Raw genomic sequence first — 18,937 nt, 5'->3', positions numbered from 1 at the left:
ATGAGTTCGATTCCCGCCTGCCCTGGAGAAGATCCACATGGCGTGGCAGACCTCTCCTGACCCGCCCGCTGCTCCCCTCAGCAGTGTACTTCATTGATCTGCCTGTTCTGTTCCCCGCTCTACCTCTGGTGAAGCCTCTCAATGCCCCTGAGCCTCTGGCCTGTACCCCAGTTCTATATGCACAAATAAATCTTTAAAAAAAAAAAAATAAAATACTAACAAGCAATGAATTGTAGTCTTTAAATAGATTATATGGTATGTGAGTTATATGTCAACAAGATGTTTATAAAATTATTCCTTTAAAGTAGGGTATTTTTTCCTCTTTAAAAATGTACAGGGGGGGCCTTCCCTGTTGGCGCAGTGAGGTAAAGCACTGCACTAAGAAGCTGAAGTCACTTCCACATGAGTTCGATTCCCGCCTGCCCCGGACGTGACCACATGGTGTGGCAGACCTCTCCTGACCCACCCACTGCTCCCCTCAGCAATGTACTGTGTTGATCTGCCTATTCTGCTCTCCACTTTGTCTCTGGCGAGGTCTCTCACTGCCTCTGCACCTCTGGCTGTACCCCAGTTCTGTATAAATAAATAAATAAATATATATTTTCAAATGTATAGGGTACAAAGAGAGACTGAAATGTCTGGCACTTTCCAGTGGACAGCTGGCTAGAAGTAAGAATCTCAGGGTTTTGCTAAAACTGAGTTAAACTCAGGGCCTGCGTTAAAGAAACTCCAGTGAAAACACACTAAAAAAGTATCATAAGCTAGGAGAGAACCCAAAAATGTTGATCATAGAGTAAGCTAAGAAGATGAGACCAGATGTAGAATGTTAAATTTACCTGTTTAATATTTTTATTCTTCCTGGCTTTTTCTGGCATTATGTATAATATCCTTCAGGTTCCAATAACAAGAATACTTGTTAGGTTTAGTGACACAGAGATATATATGTATTTTCACACTTGTGAGAATCATACATGTGAACACACTGTGCCAGGAACTTAGTAAAGCTGTAGGATATCTCTGTCTTCACAACTTTTAAAGTCTTTTGTTTATTGATAATAAGAACAACAGGTAGTGAAATTAGGCAAAACTTGAAATAAGTTGGTTTTAATAACAGATGACTAAATGGCAAGGTTTGTCATATGGTACATGTAAAATGGACTATAAGGTTTAAAAAGTCTATCTGTGTTACCTTGGGTGGAGTATTTGAAATTTTAACAATGCAGATTGTAGAGAAAGCAGGACTCCTGGATTTTACCAGGAAACAAATGTTTTTTTCATATACTTGATAGGGAAATGATGGGGAAAGTTACTTCTGGTAGTCATTCAAATATTTACCAATATCTGTGTTTACCTTATTGTGCTGCATACTAGTGGAAGTCCTTTTTCCTTGAAAGAAAGAATGTTCTTTCTAGTAATAAACTGTAAAGACTGCTTCGTGTTGCTCTAGGATGGGAAGGTTTGGAATTTCATGTATGGACTTCACTCGGTCAGAAACAGTCAGTCACATGAATTGAGACAAGATTGTCAAGATGTAAGTAGTGCAAGAAAAGTGTCCCTTCAGGTGACTACATGGAAAGAATAGCTAGATCATGGATAGAAGAAATACACTTGGTACTAATAATGAGTCCACAGTGTTAGGAATAAGTAAGGCTCAAATGAGAGCCTACAAGGCAAGTAAGAGCTTATATTTAATCGGAGAGCATCACTAATGTTCCTAACTTTTTCAATTCTGCAGCAGACATCAACTTGGACATATCAAAGCCTTTGAAAGCAAACCTAAGTTTCAACAAGCTGGAGCAGATAAACCATTTTTTAAAGAAGATACAAAGTGTACACAGCAAAGAGACTTCAGCCCTGTCAGACACCAGGCTGAGTAAGGATGAGCTTCCAGCTTCCAAATGTTACCATAGAAAGTTGTTTAAAACTAAAATTCATGATGATGGAGCACAAAAGAAACCCTTTCGAGAAAACATATGGAGAACTGTTTCCTGTTTCCAGAAGATTTCTGTCCATACTGCTCAGATTGTGATCTCAATGGAAACTGTTCCCCATCCTAGTAAACCATGCCTGTTAGCATCTTTATCAACTCTCAATGGAAGTCTTAATGTCAAAGCAGCACAAAAAGTACCTGGTAAGTCACCATAAAGGTAAGAGAGTGGTAACATATTACTTTTAACTAATGAAAATACATAATTTTGAAGATTTATATCATGTGGAGTTTATAGTTTTGAGAAACATTAGAGATGGGGACATTTCTGCTTATTGACCTTAATTTAATCCAATAGCATATCATTTGAGTCTTAAGTATTTTTTTATAAGATTTATTTATGCATGCAGAGCTTGGATACAAACCAGAGGTATAGGGGTGGTGAGAGGCTTCACCAGAGACAGTGGGGAGCAGAACAGGCAGATTGACAAAGTACACTACTGAGGGGAGCAGCTGGCGAATCAGGAGAGGTCTGCTGATCCATGTGGGTCACCTCTGGGGTGGGGATCGAACTCTTACTGAAGTGACTGTGGCTAACTTGCAGTGCTGCGTCCTTACCCATTGCACCACCAGGTGCCCTGAGTCTTAAGTATTTTAATGCCTAACACTGTTGCTTCCTAAGTGTCCTTCTACCTAATTGTAATAGCTGTGGAACAATGGTGTATTAAATTTTGTGAACCATCCAGTAGTGGTTGTCAAAGTGTTGTCTCAAAACCAACAGCATCAGTGTCACTGATGGGAGCCTGTTAGAAATGTAAGTTCTCTGACCCTACCCCTTCTCTTGAATCAGAATCTCTGGGCATGGAGCCCAGAAACCTGTGTTCTAACAAGCCCCACAGGTGATTCTTATGTACTATATTAAGTCACTGGTAACAATTTATTTTAAAAAAGAAAAAATTGCCCAGGTGGTATGTATGCTACGCAAAAGTGTAATAGAAGCTAAAGTTTAATTTGCAAGGACAGTGCCATTGAGGATTAGCAGGCCCCTACACCTAGCAAGGAAAGTCTGTGCTTCTGTGCCTAGTCCAGCAAAGGGAGGCATGATCCTGCAAACTAAATGTCATTGATGGGTGGAAAGGTGAGAAATTAATGGGCAGCAACTTCTATATTTTCCTCTTCTTTTATAATGACTAAATTGTGTGCTTTTTCACACTGAATCAAAGAAGGTAGGCAATAGGAATGTGAGAAGGGGAAGAGAAAAGTCAAGGCACAGGTGGGAAATGGCAGTTTTTCAATCACAGAAACTGCTACTGTGGAAATTTAGGCAGAAAGCCAGAAATTTTACTTTGAAAGTAGCAAAAGGGAAACATTTTTTCCACTTTAATTTGCAAAAAAGAATTGGGGCTACAGAAATAGTGCAGAGGATAAAGTAAATCCCAAACTATGTGTACCTTAGTTGCTTAATAAAAAGTAATTAAGTGGCAGCTGCAGACTGACTGTAACTTAGTGCTATATAGTCTGTAAAGGCACAGTAGTTTAAAAGATAAAGAAAAATTTTTATAGTTGAGAAGAATAGATTTTAGGCCAAAAATTAGAAGATTTATTTCTTTCTCACCAGAAATATTTGTGACCATGCCAGCTAAAAGCACTGTATTTTTTATTGTCTTAAAAGTTAGAAATGAAAAATGTAAAGTCCATGGGACTTGAAAGACTATCAAACACTGTAGGTTACGATGTCTGGCGTACCCACAAATAAATTGCAGCCCAGACACCACTGGGTCTGTTCCCACGCCTTTCCACTTGTACCTTAATCACAGCAAGGAAAAGTTAGGACTCAAGCAGAATGAAAGAATTTTAATGTACTATACTAATTCTAGGTCCTGTCCTTCTCTCATCCTCATTTCTCATTTTATTCATTTGCTGCTTGTATTTTTCCTATATTTAATGGTGTCTATTCTTGATTAAAAAAAATCTCTAGGATATAATTATGTTCTTTTTATTGAACTCTGCACAGTAATAGTCTCATTTTGTTACTGCAACTTGTTTTTCCCCTCATACTTTAAAAAAGTATGTATGTTCTCTGTATCCCTCTTTACTTCTTTTACAATTACGCTCTTAAATCCATTTATATGCAAAGAAAGAAACCATAGCTTTGACTGAGACATCATACAATTCTAATGACTTGCGTCCATCAGATTTCTAAAATAGTTGCTTGTGTCAAATCAAATCAAAACTGAAGTTTGACATTTAGTAGCAACAATTTTATTATGAGCACATAGTGAACACCACATCGGGTTTCCTTGTATCTCTGCTTAATGTCATAGCACGCAATTTCAGAAGATAACAAAGTTGGCAAAAATATAATTTATTATTTGGAGTAAGATTGTAGTTATAAAATTCTAGGTGTAGTTGAAGGCTGATTGCTAGAAGATTTTAATTGAGTGGTTACATTTTCAAAATTGCTTTTTAAGTAAGCAAAACTTTTTTTTAAGAGCTTCAATGAACATTAATTCTATTGAATGACATAAAAATGTATGCTTTGCAACTGGGGCGAAATATATGCAAGTTCCTATAGGGATACATTTTTGATAGCTTCCTACCAATAGTCATATTTCTTTTTGTATTTTTAAAGTGATGTTATTTTGCATTCAGGTTTTTTCTTTTTGTAGTATACCTTTAAGCTCAACAGAGTTAATGTCAGATTTTATAGTTTTACTCTAATACAGAAATACTTAACTGTGTCTTTGATTTTACAGTTTATATAACTATTGTGACCATCTGCAACAGCTGCACTTTTCAAATTATTTGCTGAACCAAATTGAGCACAGTGACAAAAGTAGTCATCTCAGATATACTATTAAACAGAGAAAGAAAAAGGAGCATAGCTTTGGTACAGTATAGCCATCTGCTGTACAGATGTTATTGTATAGAATGACTTAAGATAAAATAATTGTAGAAAATTTTCATTAAAACCTCAACAATTTGCACTTGTTTATGCGAATCTGCATAACTCCCCAATGAGACAACACACTTGGGGTTTCTTTGGTTCTCACTCACTTTCTCTTTGATCCTTTTTGATGTGCTGACTTTAATAAACACAGTCAAAAACACTGCAAAAACATCATGGAAAAAACTACAAAGGAACAATTATAGCAGCAGAAACTACTCTAATCCCTAACTTACGCAAGCTATTTTTAGCGAAATATTTTTTTAACACTCTTTATGTGACAATGTTATATAAACAGGGTAAAATGGTCCTTTCCAGATGAGTTTTAATTTAGGAGCTGAAATAAATTTGTAATGCTAGAGGAATCTTATGTTCTTAGTAATATTTGGAGAAACACAATTGGCAATGTGTTGTAGGCATGTTTCCTTACTTCTGAAAGGTACAAAAATTATGTTTTTGCCTAAAGGTTATATTTTTTATCATCTCATCTGTCATAAGTTTATGGGAAGTATATGAGAAAGGGGAAAAATAAAAGAATGAAAACAGAAAGTTAATGTTCTCAAGACATTGTCAGTACATTTAAATTTTAAGTGCTTTATTTACTGGTTTTAACAACTAAATATGAACAGATTATTAACTGAAATAGTTCATTTGAAACAAATGAAATGTTTAAATACTTTCCACTTTAAAATTATGACTTCTTTTTAGCCTTCTGTACTATTTTGGATGTTAAACTATGAGTTTCAAGGGACTTGATTTTTTTTTTTTAATTCTATTCTGCAGATGCTAGTGTAATAGTAACTTATAATAACCTAGCTTGCATTTCTGCTACAGTACTTATTTTCTCCCATATGTCTTTGGTAAAATGGTCCTAAATTCTGCTTTTGGTAGACTAGTAGACTTAATGCTGTGTTTTTAAAGTTGGTATATAGCTTTGCAAAAAATAATTCCTATCATTGTGTTTTCAGTAACCAAATGAATCTTATTTAGAAATTATTTTATTGTATGAAATATTTTAAGTCAAAAAATTTTGGCTGTTCATTAAATCCAACCCATTCTATAGTATGTTCTTTTAAAAATGACCCTTCCCTCTGATCACATATAGCATGATCTTTTTGTTGTTGTTGTTTGAAGTATATCATTCTGTAAAAACCATAAGTATATAGCTATAAATTCTGAACTAGCAGTATAGCACTTTGCACAGGCAGGGTGGGGAATGAGCTGCAGACTTTAGGTCCCCTTGTCAGAGTAAATTATGACTCTATTAGGGTGGTACTCAGATTTCACAAACAAAGGTAAACAATTCAGAAAGTGAAAGAGCTGTATGTTGACTACCTTGCTGTTTCTCAGAGATAGTTAGATTAGCAATCACCAGGTAGGTTAGGAAAAGAGAAAGATAAAAATAAGTTCAGTCACACAAAGGATTGGGGAAGAACCTAAATGAGCCATCTTGGCTGGCTTTTTAGTCAACGTTGGGGAAAAATTGCAAGGATCTCCTTTCTGTGGGGCCCAGGAGACTTGATCTAGGCAGAAAGCAATGAATTGAACCTCTCTTAGTCAAAGAGCTGTGGTTTAAATAACTTTCACTACCCCAGCCTCTGTCATCCAGATGTACTTATCTTTGTGTATAAACAAAAGTAGAAAGAAAAAAAGCATAACCACATGATTTTTCACATATACAAATGCCTCTTACTGAATTCAGGACCAATAAAGTGCAAAGAATCGAAGGTTCCTTTTCATGTACTGCGAAGTTAAACAAACTGGGTCTTTCATTGATACAAAGCATAGCTCCAGTTTTTCATTCCCTCGTTAACTAGATCTCCTGAGGAAATCATTTGAGGCATTGTCAAAGCCATTGAATGGTACAGAAATGTAAGTTAGCCTAAAGGGAAATAAAACATTAAATTAGATATGACTATCTTAAATAATATGTTGCAATAACAAGCAATTTACAACACCCCAAAGGCTTTTGTTACTTTTAAAAAGAAATAGCATCTCCTTCCAGTGCCTGAATAATAGGAAATGAATTCTTTGACAGTTAAAGTCAGAGGACAAACTTAACTTTTAATCAGTCACTGAGGATTGAAGTGAAAGTGGAGCTTGTAGACAGGTATACAAATCACTAACAAACCTTAATGAATATTGGGTGTGGGCAATCAAGGTGCTGTCATTTTTGACACTGTGTCCCAAGTAGATTAAACCCAACACTCACAGAAAGGTGGAGACCTCATTGGATCTGTAACATCTGGGATTTTATTTGTCATTTTGGCATATACTACAAGCGCAAAAGAAAGAGTAAAAGGGGATTATCTTGACAATGAAATGAGTTACTGAATCTTGTGATAATGAAAAGCAGAAGAATTCTAATGCTTTCTATAGTCCCTGAGGTAGAGGTGCGTTTATAGTTTTGCAGAAGTAAAATGTAGGCAGGCAGAACAGATGGCCTAGAGTCCGTGAAACATGACACCCCTCATCCCAGAGCTGAGTACTGCTATTAATCCTGGTCAGATTCCTCCTATTACTTTATAACAAGGTTCAAAGTTGCTACTGATGAACTGGCATGTTTCTTTTTTGCTACTCTTAAATTATCTGTAGATTACTGATTTTTTTCAATTGTGATATTTTTCAGTTCATACCAGCAGATTGTTGAAACTGTCAAAGAAATGTAAAGTTGGAACTTGAATAGAAAATAAGTAGGAAAAGTAAAATTCTCATGACTTTTTTCAAAATAATTTCTGAAGTATTTCTCTAAAATAGTAGAAAATAAAAGACATAATTGTGTGACATACTCTATTTGAAAGTTAATCTCTTGTCATAATAGAAATCATAGATAGTTGGAGGCAAAATCCCAACATACAAGTTTCATTCTCCTTGCTGTAATCATTATTTTATATGATTAGATTGAATTTTGCACAATTAGCAAAGTGGATACCACTACCTTTTTAATACCCTCAAAAAAACAGTTTTTAAAAAAGTTAAGAATATTTAAAAAGACACTAGTACATATGCTGCTTAGCATATATATTAAGTTACCTAGTTTTTCATTTACCAAATTATGTTAATTCAGTCTTCTGAATCTTTCATTTGAGATCTTTAAATGTTTCTGTGATAAAGGGCTTATTCATTTTTAAAAGTAGTTATGTGGTTGTTATTCCCCATGTATATTTGTTGTTTGAGTGCTATGTACTGGTTACTATAGCTGTTTTGAGTTATAATGGAAGCCTCTAAAATACATTAGGATAGCAACTTCAAAAATAGCTTAAATAACCACTGGATTAAATTTCTGAATGTGTTAATTTTCAGACTACATGAAAATTAAAAGTCATCTAATAAACACTCAACTTAGAATGTTGCACTGAGAATGAGAGCACTCTCGTGTGATACAATGAGCATGATGTACCTGCCCAGTCTTTCGTAGAGGGAGATGAGCTCATCTCAAAGAGATAACCATCTCTGACTTTTTCTTCTGATTCATCACTGACCTGAACTCCATTTGAACCTTGTTAGACAAAAAACAAGCAGAATTCCTGGCTCAAACTATAAAACATAATTAAGGTCTTTTGAAATGATGTGTAAAAGAACATTGCTGTACCCCCACTTATAACCACTACCACCACCACAACCAATAAAGTTAAATCAAGCACTGCCTGTAATGGATTAAAATAATAAATGTTCCTGGATTTCAGTGTTTGAAGTACTTGAAGAAAACAGACTTCCAGCAGCCTGGGTAGCTGAATGCAGGAGAGACATTTATTAATGACGAATTCAAGGATTTGGCCTGTTTAAGATCATTACTTTGTGTTTACCTTGTGTTATACATCTCTTATATTTTTACACAGCTCACGTCCCCATATGCAATAATGCAAAACTTTTTTCCCAAAAAAAGTATTGTTAATTGTGTAAATATGTTTCTTTTGGAGAATATGAAATCTTAAGACTGCTTCTTCCTAGTGAGAAATCCAATACCATTATAATAGACACCAAATTTATCAGCTTTCAAATCTTGTCTTTAGCTAGATTTTCCATATTGCATTTAGTTACTAAATTCCAAACTTAATATAGACTGCTCGAAAGCAGTTTGCCTCATATGTTCTAGAATTGTGTTCCATTGCCTTGGACTTCCTTTGCATGTTCTTTGTACTATAGAGAAAAGGCAATGCTTTTTATTTGTTCTCCTGGTTTTAACAAGGAAAAAGAACCATTTCTCTAAACTTCTATATATTTGGAGAGAGGGGAAGAGACAACTGATAAAAATTTCCCATATGCAGTTAATAAAATAGAATGTTCCTTCCACAGGAGAAAAAAAGGCCCATGAGACAACAAAGAATGCTATAATTAACATAAATATATCACACTGTGCAGAATGCTTTTGGAGAAGAAAATTTCCAGTCCTGTTAATTATACTTAGAGATCTTTTCAAAAATCATTTCTCCTCTGTATCCTAATGATAGCGTCTTAGAGATTAGTATTAGATAAAATGAACAAAAGTTGCTATAGCACTTAGCACTGGTACTGTAAAAAAATAAGTTGGAACTAAATCTCTCTGCCCCACTCTACAGATTTTTTTTAAAGATTTATTTATTATGCATGTAGAACTGGGGTACAGGTCAGAGGTGGGGGTGGCAGTGAGAGGAATCACCAGAGACAAAGTGGGCAGCAGAACAGACAGATCAACAAAGTATACTACTGAGGGGAGCAGCAGGTGAGACAGGAAAGGTCTGCTGCGCCATGTGGGTCACCTCCAGGGCTGGGGATCAAACTCTCACTGAAGCTGCTGCAGCTAGCTTGCAGTGCTGCACTTTAACCCACCTTGCCCTCTGAATTTTGTACTGCATTTCATTGTGCCTGTGGTCACAGTAAATTGCCCTCTCATCAGCTTAAGCCAATAGGTTATTTGCTAACAAAGAAGCAACCCTGTCAATGAAGAATGACAGAAGACACATCTTAGATGTTTTCTCATTGGACCCTTGAACCTGTGGGCCATGTGGGCATTACATACTGAGGCCATACAAGACACTGGGGAAAGAAAAAGAAAATAGAGTTATTCACAGTTGAAAAATGAAATTACTAAGAGCCAACTAATGATAGTAGTTTTAATAAGCAATATTATACTATAAAGAGGCAAATAGAATCTGAATCTCAAGCCTAATACTTACTGGCATTATTTGTGATAAAGTTACAACACAGCTCATTTCCAAAATGAAGACATAAATATTTCATTCACAGCACTGTTGAAGGATTAGGTGAGATAAGTATCCATAATACTCTACACATTCCCTAGTACGAATTAAGCATTCAGTAAATATTGGTCTTCATACATGTAACACCCCCCCCACACACACCTTTCAGCTGAGGTCATAGATCATTATGTGTTAAAGCTGAAAATTATTTCAAAGATCATACTTTTCATTATTAATAATCCTTTTTTTCTCAGGAACTTCATGATCCAAACATTCTGCATTTAGGATTAGGATGCTACTATGACTATACCTTCTTGATATGTCTTTAATCAAAAATTAAAACTTTATTATAGTCCCATATTCTATCTAAGCAAAATTCATGGCTTCTCTCAGGCTCTTTAAAATACTGAAAATACTTCAAGGACTACAGCTACCATGTAGAAACCCCTGACTATCAAAGAACCCTGGGTTGAGCCCACTGAACTAGTCTTTCCTAAGTCTTAAGGATGGAGAGAAAAAGTGATTTGTTCATGGTTATTCTCAGGTAGAATGGGAACTGGTACACATGTTCTCTGACTTCTGGTCTTTCTCTTATACCAGTTAAAAATAAACTAGCTTATGTAGATCTAGAGCAGTTTCCAAACCATAGCAGCAAATTACTTAGCAAGTCAATTTGTTTTTAACATTGCATAAGTGTGTAACGAGCCTTCCACACATGTTATTTACTTAAAAAAAGAATAAGATTCACCAGTAGTTCCTTCATATAGTTAAATTTACCAGCTACTGTACTCATCTAAGAAACATTTGAAGTACATATTTAGTATTATTCCTAGCTCTAAAAGAAGTTTGTCATGCACTTTCCAATATGCAGTCAGAACTGCCAGTCTTCCTTTTTATTTTAAACATAGCCACATGATCCAATCAACTTTTATTTTTCTAATAAACTGACACAACTGTAAAAACAGTGAGCATGGCAGCAGATTGGAAAGAGGCAAAGCATATCTTCAACCCTTTGATATTTTTAGTTTAATTTTTCTGGGATCCTAGAGTTTTAAAACATTTCTCAAAAATATACCTTTTGCCAACCTAACTTGCCAGCTCAGTAGATAGTTAAGTGATTCTTTTATGTGAAAGCAAAAAATCCTGTTCTTGCTACTTGTCATTTTGTTATGTCTAAAAGAAGAGATTTTGGTTAACCTAGGGGTCTCAGCTTTTACTCACTAGTGAAGACTGGATGAGAGTTATCAAAGGACTGAAAATTCTATTTATGAGAAATAATCAGCTACTTAGGGATAACCGTTAGCTGGTAGATAGTCCAATTGGAGCCTCATTTTTATTTTTAATATTTAACATCTTTTTTAATGTTTCATGTATTATTTAATTGAGGTAATATTGGTATTTCCCTTCAGGTATTACCACCATAGTATATCCACTACTATCTCACCCATATTCTACCACTACAGACTTTGCATTCATTTTGACAGCTAGACTTCAGTAAATTTATTGAGAAGCACCTTAAGCATCTATATATGAATAGTTCTTTGACAGTTTTGTTACTATTTTTTATAGCCTATATTTTAGTTTACTATGTTAACAGGTACAAATATACAGGCGTATTTAAAAATAAAATGTAATTAGCAAGGCTCTGATAAACTTAATATTCAGATCAAATGGGGGTGAGGAACAATTTTGTTCAGTTAAGATACCCAGTGCCATTTTATGTGTTTTAGCATAATTCATTGTAGGAATTAAAAATGGAACTATTTCTAATCATCTCGGTGGACCATCCTTATACTTTCTTTTCTTCCTCTTTTAGTCATCATGATGCTTCACTGTTATGCAAATTGACCTGTTGCTGATTTTCTAGTAGCTTTAGATTACTTCCAGCTGCATAGAAAAAGCTACCTGGATATACTTTGCTAGCTCATGTCATCAGTGAGTACTCTTTCTAATGACATACAGAAGCTTGATTTAGATTCTGTTTTGCACAGTCAGCACATAGACACTGGGAGCCTTACTGAGGGTCTTGTAGAGGTTGATGATTTAGAGCTGGCAGCATTTGGTAAACATTCTCCAAAACACGTGGTTTGCATTTATTAGCCTCCTGAATGAGTATTTTAAAGGTCATGAAACTATTTGTTCCTTGAGCTAAATTTTTACATCAGTGAAAAGTATGTCAGTGTACAAACAAAGCAAGATTATTTTTGTTTGTCACACCAGTTGTTTCTGAAAGTACTTCTCAATGTTGCTACAGCTCATTTAGTTTAATTAAATATCTGCCATTAGTTTGCTGGAGTTGAAATGAAAAATGTAAACAGATTTTTGAAATAGACCAATGGAAAAGTCAGGCAGAAAAACATTTTGGTGAATGGAAGGAGGTAGAGTGAAAAGTTTATATACTCGGTCAAAATGACCTGATCACAGAATTACTACATACAACATGGGATCCTGTGTTAGATCCTTGAATAGAAAAAGGATGTGAGGGGAGAAGCCAGTAAAATTCAAATTAGGTCTATAAAGTAGTATCATGATATCAATGTTTATTTACTCATTTTTAGTAATTAGCTAACTTTAGTTCTGTTCATGTTTTTAAAGTATGTGACCATTTGTCATTTTTTTTAAAGATTTATTATTTATGCATATAGATATGGGGTACAGGCCAAAGGTGCAGGGGAGGTGAGAGGATTCACCAGAGACAGAGTAAGGAGCAGAACAGGCAGATCGACGAAGTACACTGCTAAGGGGAGCAGTGGGCAGGTCAGGAGAGGTCTGCCAGTCTTGTAAATCATCTCTGGGGCCAGGGATCAACTGCCAGCTTGCAGTGCTACATCCTAACCCATTGCGCTGCCAGGGTGGGGCCACTTGTCTTGTATTTTTATAGCACATTCCCTCAGTATTTTTCTTCTCCCCTATTTTTGGAAATTTAGAGGAAAAATTAACAGTATAAAAATATATACATACTCATCAGCAAGGACAAATGTAAACATTTTGTATTTGCTATATAAACAGAAAAAGAGATAAAACTTCGAAGAATCATTCCGCCTTTGCTAGTGTTCCAATGCTAAGAAGATAACTCTTTAATTTTCATTTGTAGCATTGTTTTCAAGAGTTCATTAATCCATTACTAAATAGAATAAAACATGCCTTTTATACCAGATTTTTATGTACAGGTGTCCAGCTTACATTGAACTCATGAGTATTCTCTGTGACCCTAGGTTTATATGTGTAGTGATATATAAAATATTTATTTTATCCCAAGAAATATATTTAGTATGTTTTCTGGTGAGAAAAACAAGAAGGAAGAGATGACACCCCATAGACAAGCTTCTCACAGAGTGAAAGGGGAAAGGAGAATTAATAGCCCTGTCATGAGTCCCAGGGATTATTTTCCTATTCTGTGGTAAATGTGTGAACTTTGGTGTAGCACTTACAAATGGTCTTTTGTGAAATTCATCATACTCTTTATTAGAAAGTTATAATAACCTCTTATTACTGACCATTTACATCAAGATTAACTTGAACTAACATGCTTTTCTGATACTTTGATATACCTTTTGAAAATGGAGCAGAAAATGGTCAAACAAAAGTTAGGGTTCTGTTTTCAAATTCAGAGCTGGTATTTGGTGGTTTCTGGAATAATAACCCTCACTGAGGCACCACAGCAAACTGGTATGTGTAGTGGGCAGGGGAGCACACGAGCATGCGTCAAATTACTTGTATGAGTCTCAAAAGTGAATGACCACTAATTTTTGCATAGGTGTATGACACAAATGAAAAGGAATGAAAGGGACCAGATAGAACACATTCTTGTCTACTTGCTATGTGTTTTCTTACGGCTTGAGTACCTATTTTGTCTCCTCACTACCAAGATTATCATATTCTTAAATTTTTAATGCCACATGTGTATTTACAAGCCCATGACCGGTCTTGAAAAAGACTAGGAAAAAGTGGGAGTAAACTGTAGGAGCTGCCCTTGGGGAGAAGGAGAAAAGGGAAAAGAAAGAAGAAACAAGTAAACATAATTTACACACTCAAATACTTGGTTAAAGTAAAAGGGTTGACAGCATTTAAAGTGAATAAAAAGAAACAAAGCCGTTTTTATGACAGTAGTAAAGTGTCTGTTTTTCAATAGTTGCTTAACAGAATCAGTTAAAACTTGTGTTTTTGTTCTACATCCTAGAGTCAATAATTTACATGTTGTCTATTTCCTCTAGTACCTACTGAGATCTCAGAACTTAAGAGTAACAGATTGCCAAGAAAAATTCTGGCATGAAAGAAACTGCACATTGTCTTTGCTATCTACCTAGACATTCTCTTAAAACCATGACAGGTGGATGAATTCACTGAAATAAGAAATTTGGTGATATAGGAGGAATAGAAGACTGAGGGTTACTCTTAGAAATCCTTCATATTACTTTGTTTTATAAGTTGCAGAAAATCCAGTCTGGCTTGAACAATCTCATATAGGTGAAAGCCTGGTCCATTGCACTCCTTAGGTATGGCAGAATCTATTAGATCTTCCTTCTTTATTCACAGTTTCACCTCTGGCTTTACATGGTGGCTGTCAGAACCTCAGTACCTTCATTATTTTATCTTTGAGACCATGAAGGAGAAAAGGTCACTTTTTCTAATGTAGTACTGTATCTCACTGCTTCATCTCATGCTCATCCCTGAACTAAACCTAACTTCAGAGAGTATCAAACATGAAATCTAGGAAATATGGAAAGTTCCCATACCTACTTATCTATTTCTTGGAAAACCAGTCATTGCATTGTTACTTCTGAAGTAAAGCTAGAGTTAGTTCAGAGCCTGCTCAGTTGCAAGATCTTTGTTTCACAGGCACATTGTGCCTCCTATGATCCCATACATTTTATTCCTCCTTGATCCAGGCTACAGAATATTTGCCTGACCACTAGATTCCTAATGCTAGTCATGTCCCTGCAGTTTTAGTCTTGTTATTTTTTTATTTTATGTATTTTTTTGCATCATTCTTCATTTGCAAAGTATATGCTTTTCATCTCAGTTGTAGTCCCCATGGAAGTCCCACCACCAATTCACCTGTGCACCATCACCATAGTCCTTGTGTTCTTCCCTCCCCTGTTTTGATCCTACCCACCCCCACTCCCCAGAAAGTCTCTGGTTTATAGTTGTATGTTGACTTTTACTTATTATACTTTTTCCCACCTGATCCCTTACATTCCTCCTAAAAGTGAAACCACCTGGTATTTTACTTTTTCTTGCTGGCTTATTTCACTGAGTATGATCTATTCCCAGCTCCATCCATATTGCTGCAAATGGCATGAGTTTATCATTTTGATAGCTGAGTAATACTCCATTGTGTGTATGTACCACATCTTCTATATCTAGTCATCTATTCTGGGCATTTGGATTGTTTCCATAACTTACTTATTATAAATATTGCTGCAGTAAATATAAGGGTGCTGGTGACCTTTTGAATTAATATTTTTGTGTACTTTGGATAGACACCTAAGGATGGAAGTTCCACTTTTAACAGTTTGAGAAACCTCCAAACAACTTTCCTTAGTGGTTGGACCAGTTTGCATTCCCACCAGAAGTGTAAGAGAGTTCCTTTCTCTCCACATCCTCACCAACATTTGTTGTTACTAGTTTTTTTAATATGTACCATTCTCACTGGTGTTAGATGGTATCTCATTGTGGTTTTGATTAGCATTTCCCTGGTTATGAGTGATGTTGAACATTTTTCATATACCTGTTGGCCATTTGCATTTCCTCTTTGGGGAAGTATCTGAAACTGGGCTGCTACATGCAAAAAGAAAAAAGAAATGAAGCTAGACTACTACCTCATACCATGCACAAAAACCAACTCAAAATGGACTAAAAGCTAGTCAAGAACTAAAACTGAAATATATAAAATATACTTTATATATTTTATAAAATATACAAAAGAAAATAGAGGTGCAACACTACATGACATATAGCTCAGTGACATCTTAAAGATACATCATTCATAGCAAAGGTAGTGAAGGAAAGGATAGACAGCTGGGACTATGTCAAATTAAAGAGCTTCTGTATAGCAAAAGAGATGCTAACCAAAGCAAAGAGACACCGCACTGATTGGGAGAAAATTTTTTCACACAATGCAAGTATACGGGACTGATCACAAAGCAAAGAGCTGATGAAATTCAAAAACAAAGTAAACAAACCACTCAAAAACTGGACAGAAGAACTAAATAGTCTCATTATTTTTATTCCCCTGAGATTTCTAGGTATTCCAGTCTATCCAAGCAAAAAAGAATAGCATTTCTATAACAGAGGGGAAGTGACACAAAAAACTGTAAATATTACTATGTTCATTTTGTTATATTTCAAATCTAGAATTTTTTCTTGGCTTCCTGTTTACCCAGTCATGACTATTTAAATGTATAACTCTGGAAGTTTAAAAAGTGCCCCTCTATTAGACATTCTGGGAGGTGGAAGGGTCAAAACAAGGGAGAGGAGAGCACAGGGATTAAGGTGATGGTACACAGGTAAACTGGTGGTGGAAATTCTATGGGGACCACACCTGATCAAAAATATATACAAATAAAGAAATTGAACATATATATTTAAAAAGTGCCTGTATCAACCCTGCTTAAGTTCTTTGAGAAAAATTGGGCACTTTCTAAGGAATACATGCAAGGTAGACTAAAGAAAAAAAAATTTTTAGACAAAATCTCAGAAGCTTATTTAGATAGTACAATGTTGGTATTTTGAACTACTTCCTGGTCATAGAAATATCCAATAAGATACTAACTGTTAATGTATTCTTTCCTTTTACAAGACGCAAAATTTTAGCACATGCTTACAAAAATCTTTGTATAAATAAAAGTGGTAAAAGGTAATTGCCGTCATTTGTATGCTACAGACAAAATTTTGTCAAGTCCATTCTTAAAGAGAATTCTAGGGATAAATTCCAGCCTTGTGATGATAATCTCTTCTTTGGTACATAATTCCCTTTGCTTCAGTAAAGTTGTCCCTTATGTCTGTCTTCATTCTCCTGTATTAATGTTGCCCACTCACTACAAAGGGATGTTTTAGCAACGATTGGAAGTCAGCACATCAGGGTGGCTACTCAGCAAACTTTCACTATCACAGGAAAAGTTTACAAACATGAAAATCTAGAAACCTCCTGTATAGTATTGTTTTAGAACCAGTAGTATCTATATGAATTCATGGTTTCTAGTGATTTACTGATGATTAGATATGTAACTGTATGTATATGCATGAGACTTGTTTACATGTATTTCCTAGCCTGTCTCTGGAGAGGCATAGAGGCAGTGGTATGTTGGTGGCATTGAGAGTACCTACGACTCAGAGTCTGGTTTGTAGATACTAACCATCCCATTCATCTGAAAAAATGACTCAGACCAAAGAATTGATATGGAAAGTAGAAGATGGCCCACAAAGATTTGGTCAGAAAGAACAGCTCAAAAACTAATAGAGGTTATATTAAGAGGACACAGGAGTCAACTTTAAAAAAAAAAGGGCTCCCAGGATCTAACAATAGTTCAATTTAAGGGACAAACTAGTTAATGATAGGATTGGGTTATAGCTCATAAAAAGTACTGTGGGTCTTTATTGATATGAATAAATAAGTGAATTAATGAGTAGAAGGACAGTACTTTGATAGTATAATACTAGTTACTGAATATGTAAGAATAAGATTACCATTGTTACACACCATGGTAATAATTATTACAAACAAGAACCATTGATGGATGCTAACACTAGTGAGTAAAAATTTGATGTATAGGATACTTGTATTATCTTCCAACAAACATTCACAAATGGAAAGCTTTATAATGGAAAGCTTATTATAAATGGAAGCTTTATAATAAGCTTTATATGAAGCTTCATAATAAGCTTCATATGAAGAGGTGAAACCTGGCAGATACCACTTTAACCATGTGAACAAAAGAAATATTATCAGTTATAAAAACATTCATACATGATACACTTCTCTGATATTCTTGCTGGAAGTGGGTAACTTTGTTCCAAATGTGATAAAGTAGCAGATAAATTCTACAAATTCTAATCATGATAAAGCAAACGTTCTACAAATAATTGGCATATTCAGGTTATCAAATTCATGAAGATGAAGAAGCTGGAGGATCTGTTACAGATTAGTAGAGAATAGGGAGACCTGACACATAATTCAGTGGGGATCATATGCTGGATCCTGGACCAGAAAAAGGATAGTAGTGGGGAGAACAGTAAAATTTAAGTTAGATTTGTAGGAAGCTTTATAGTAATATATTGATTTAAATTTCCTGATTTAAAATTTCTAATAAAAATTTCAATTTTTGTGCTATATAGCAGGGTGCAGGGTTTAAGGGAACTGTGGTTTGTTTTGCTTGTTTTTGGCAACTTTTAGGTAGGTCTGACATGATTTCAAAACAGAAAAAATTTTATGTGACATTTTTTCAAGAGGAGGACTTTGAATAGATAGCTCCTAAGGTCATTTTCATCCAGTCTTATTCTATGATGAAGTGGTGTAAAGTGAAGAATGGCAAATATTTAACCACTTTATTTCCTGTGGGTCAGTTTTTTTAAAACTTAGAAACTAACAGAGAGAGACTGGGGGGTGTGGCATCAGGATGTGAAGGGAACCCAGTGGACTCTGGGGGAGTAGTGGGTTTGGTGTAGTAACATGTATTTGAAGAGTGTGATCCAGTACTAATGAATCATATATAATGTCATAAACCAATAAAAATTTTAAATGTGTAAATAATATAAATTAATGGTGTTAACTACAATGATATATAAATTAGAAACCTGCCCAAGAGAGTAAGAGCACCCAAAGATGGCTCCAGATTTTTTTTCTTAATTGTTTTTAATCCAAACTAATTATTTATTTAACAT

At 35.2% G+C, this 18,937-nt stretch overlaps 1 protein-coding gene across 2 annotated transcripts in view; it reads left to right on the top strand.

Moving 5' to 3' along the window:
* The window catches only part of VPS13B (vacuolar protein sorting 13 homolog B (yeast)), a 561,763-nt gene that overhangs the window by 407,881 nt on the left and 134,945 nt on the right, over positions 1–18,937 (top strand). For both annotated transcript variants that reach the window (XM_004679695.2, XM_004679696.2), the window contains exon 36: positions 1,736–2,131. In XM_004679695.2, the coding sequence (XP_004679752.1) occupies positions 1,736–2,131 (396 nt within the window). The remainder of the gene's footprint in view (positions 1–1,735; positions 2,132–18,937) is intronic.

The sequence above is a fragment of the Condylura cristata genome, unplaced genomic scaffold, assembly GCF_000260355.1.
Source record: "Condylura cristata isolate star-nosed mole 26May11 unplaced genomic scaffold, ConCri1.0 scaffold00009, whole genome shotgun sequence".
In the NCBI taxonomy this organism is placed as follows: domain Eukaryota; kingdom Metazoa; phylum Chordata; class Mammalia; order Eulipotyphla; family Talpidae; genus Condylura; species Condylura cristata.
Note: the sequence above shows the minus strand (reverse complement) of the source record. Positions and strands in the feature narration are given on the sequence as shown.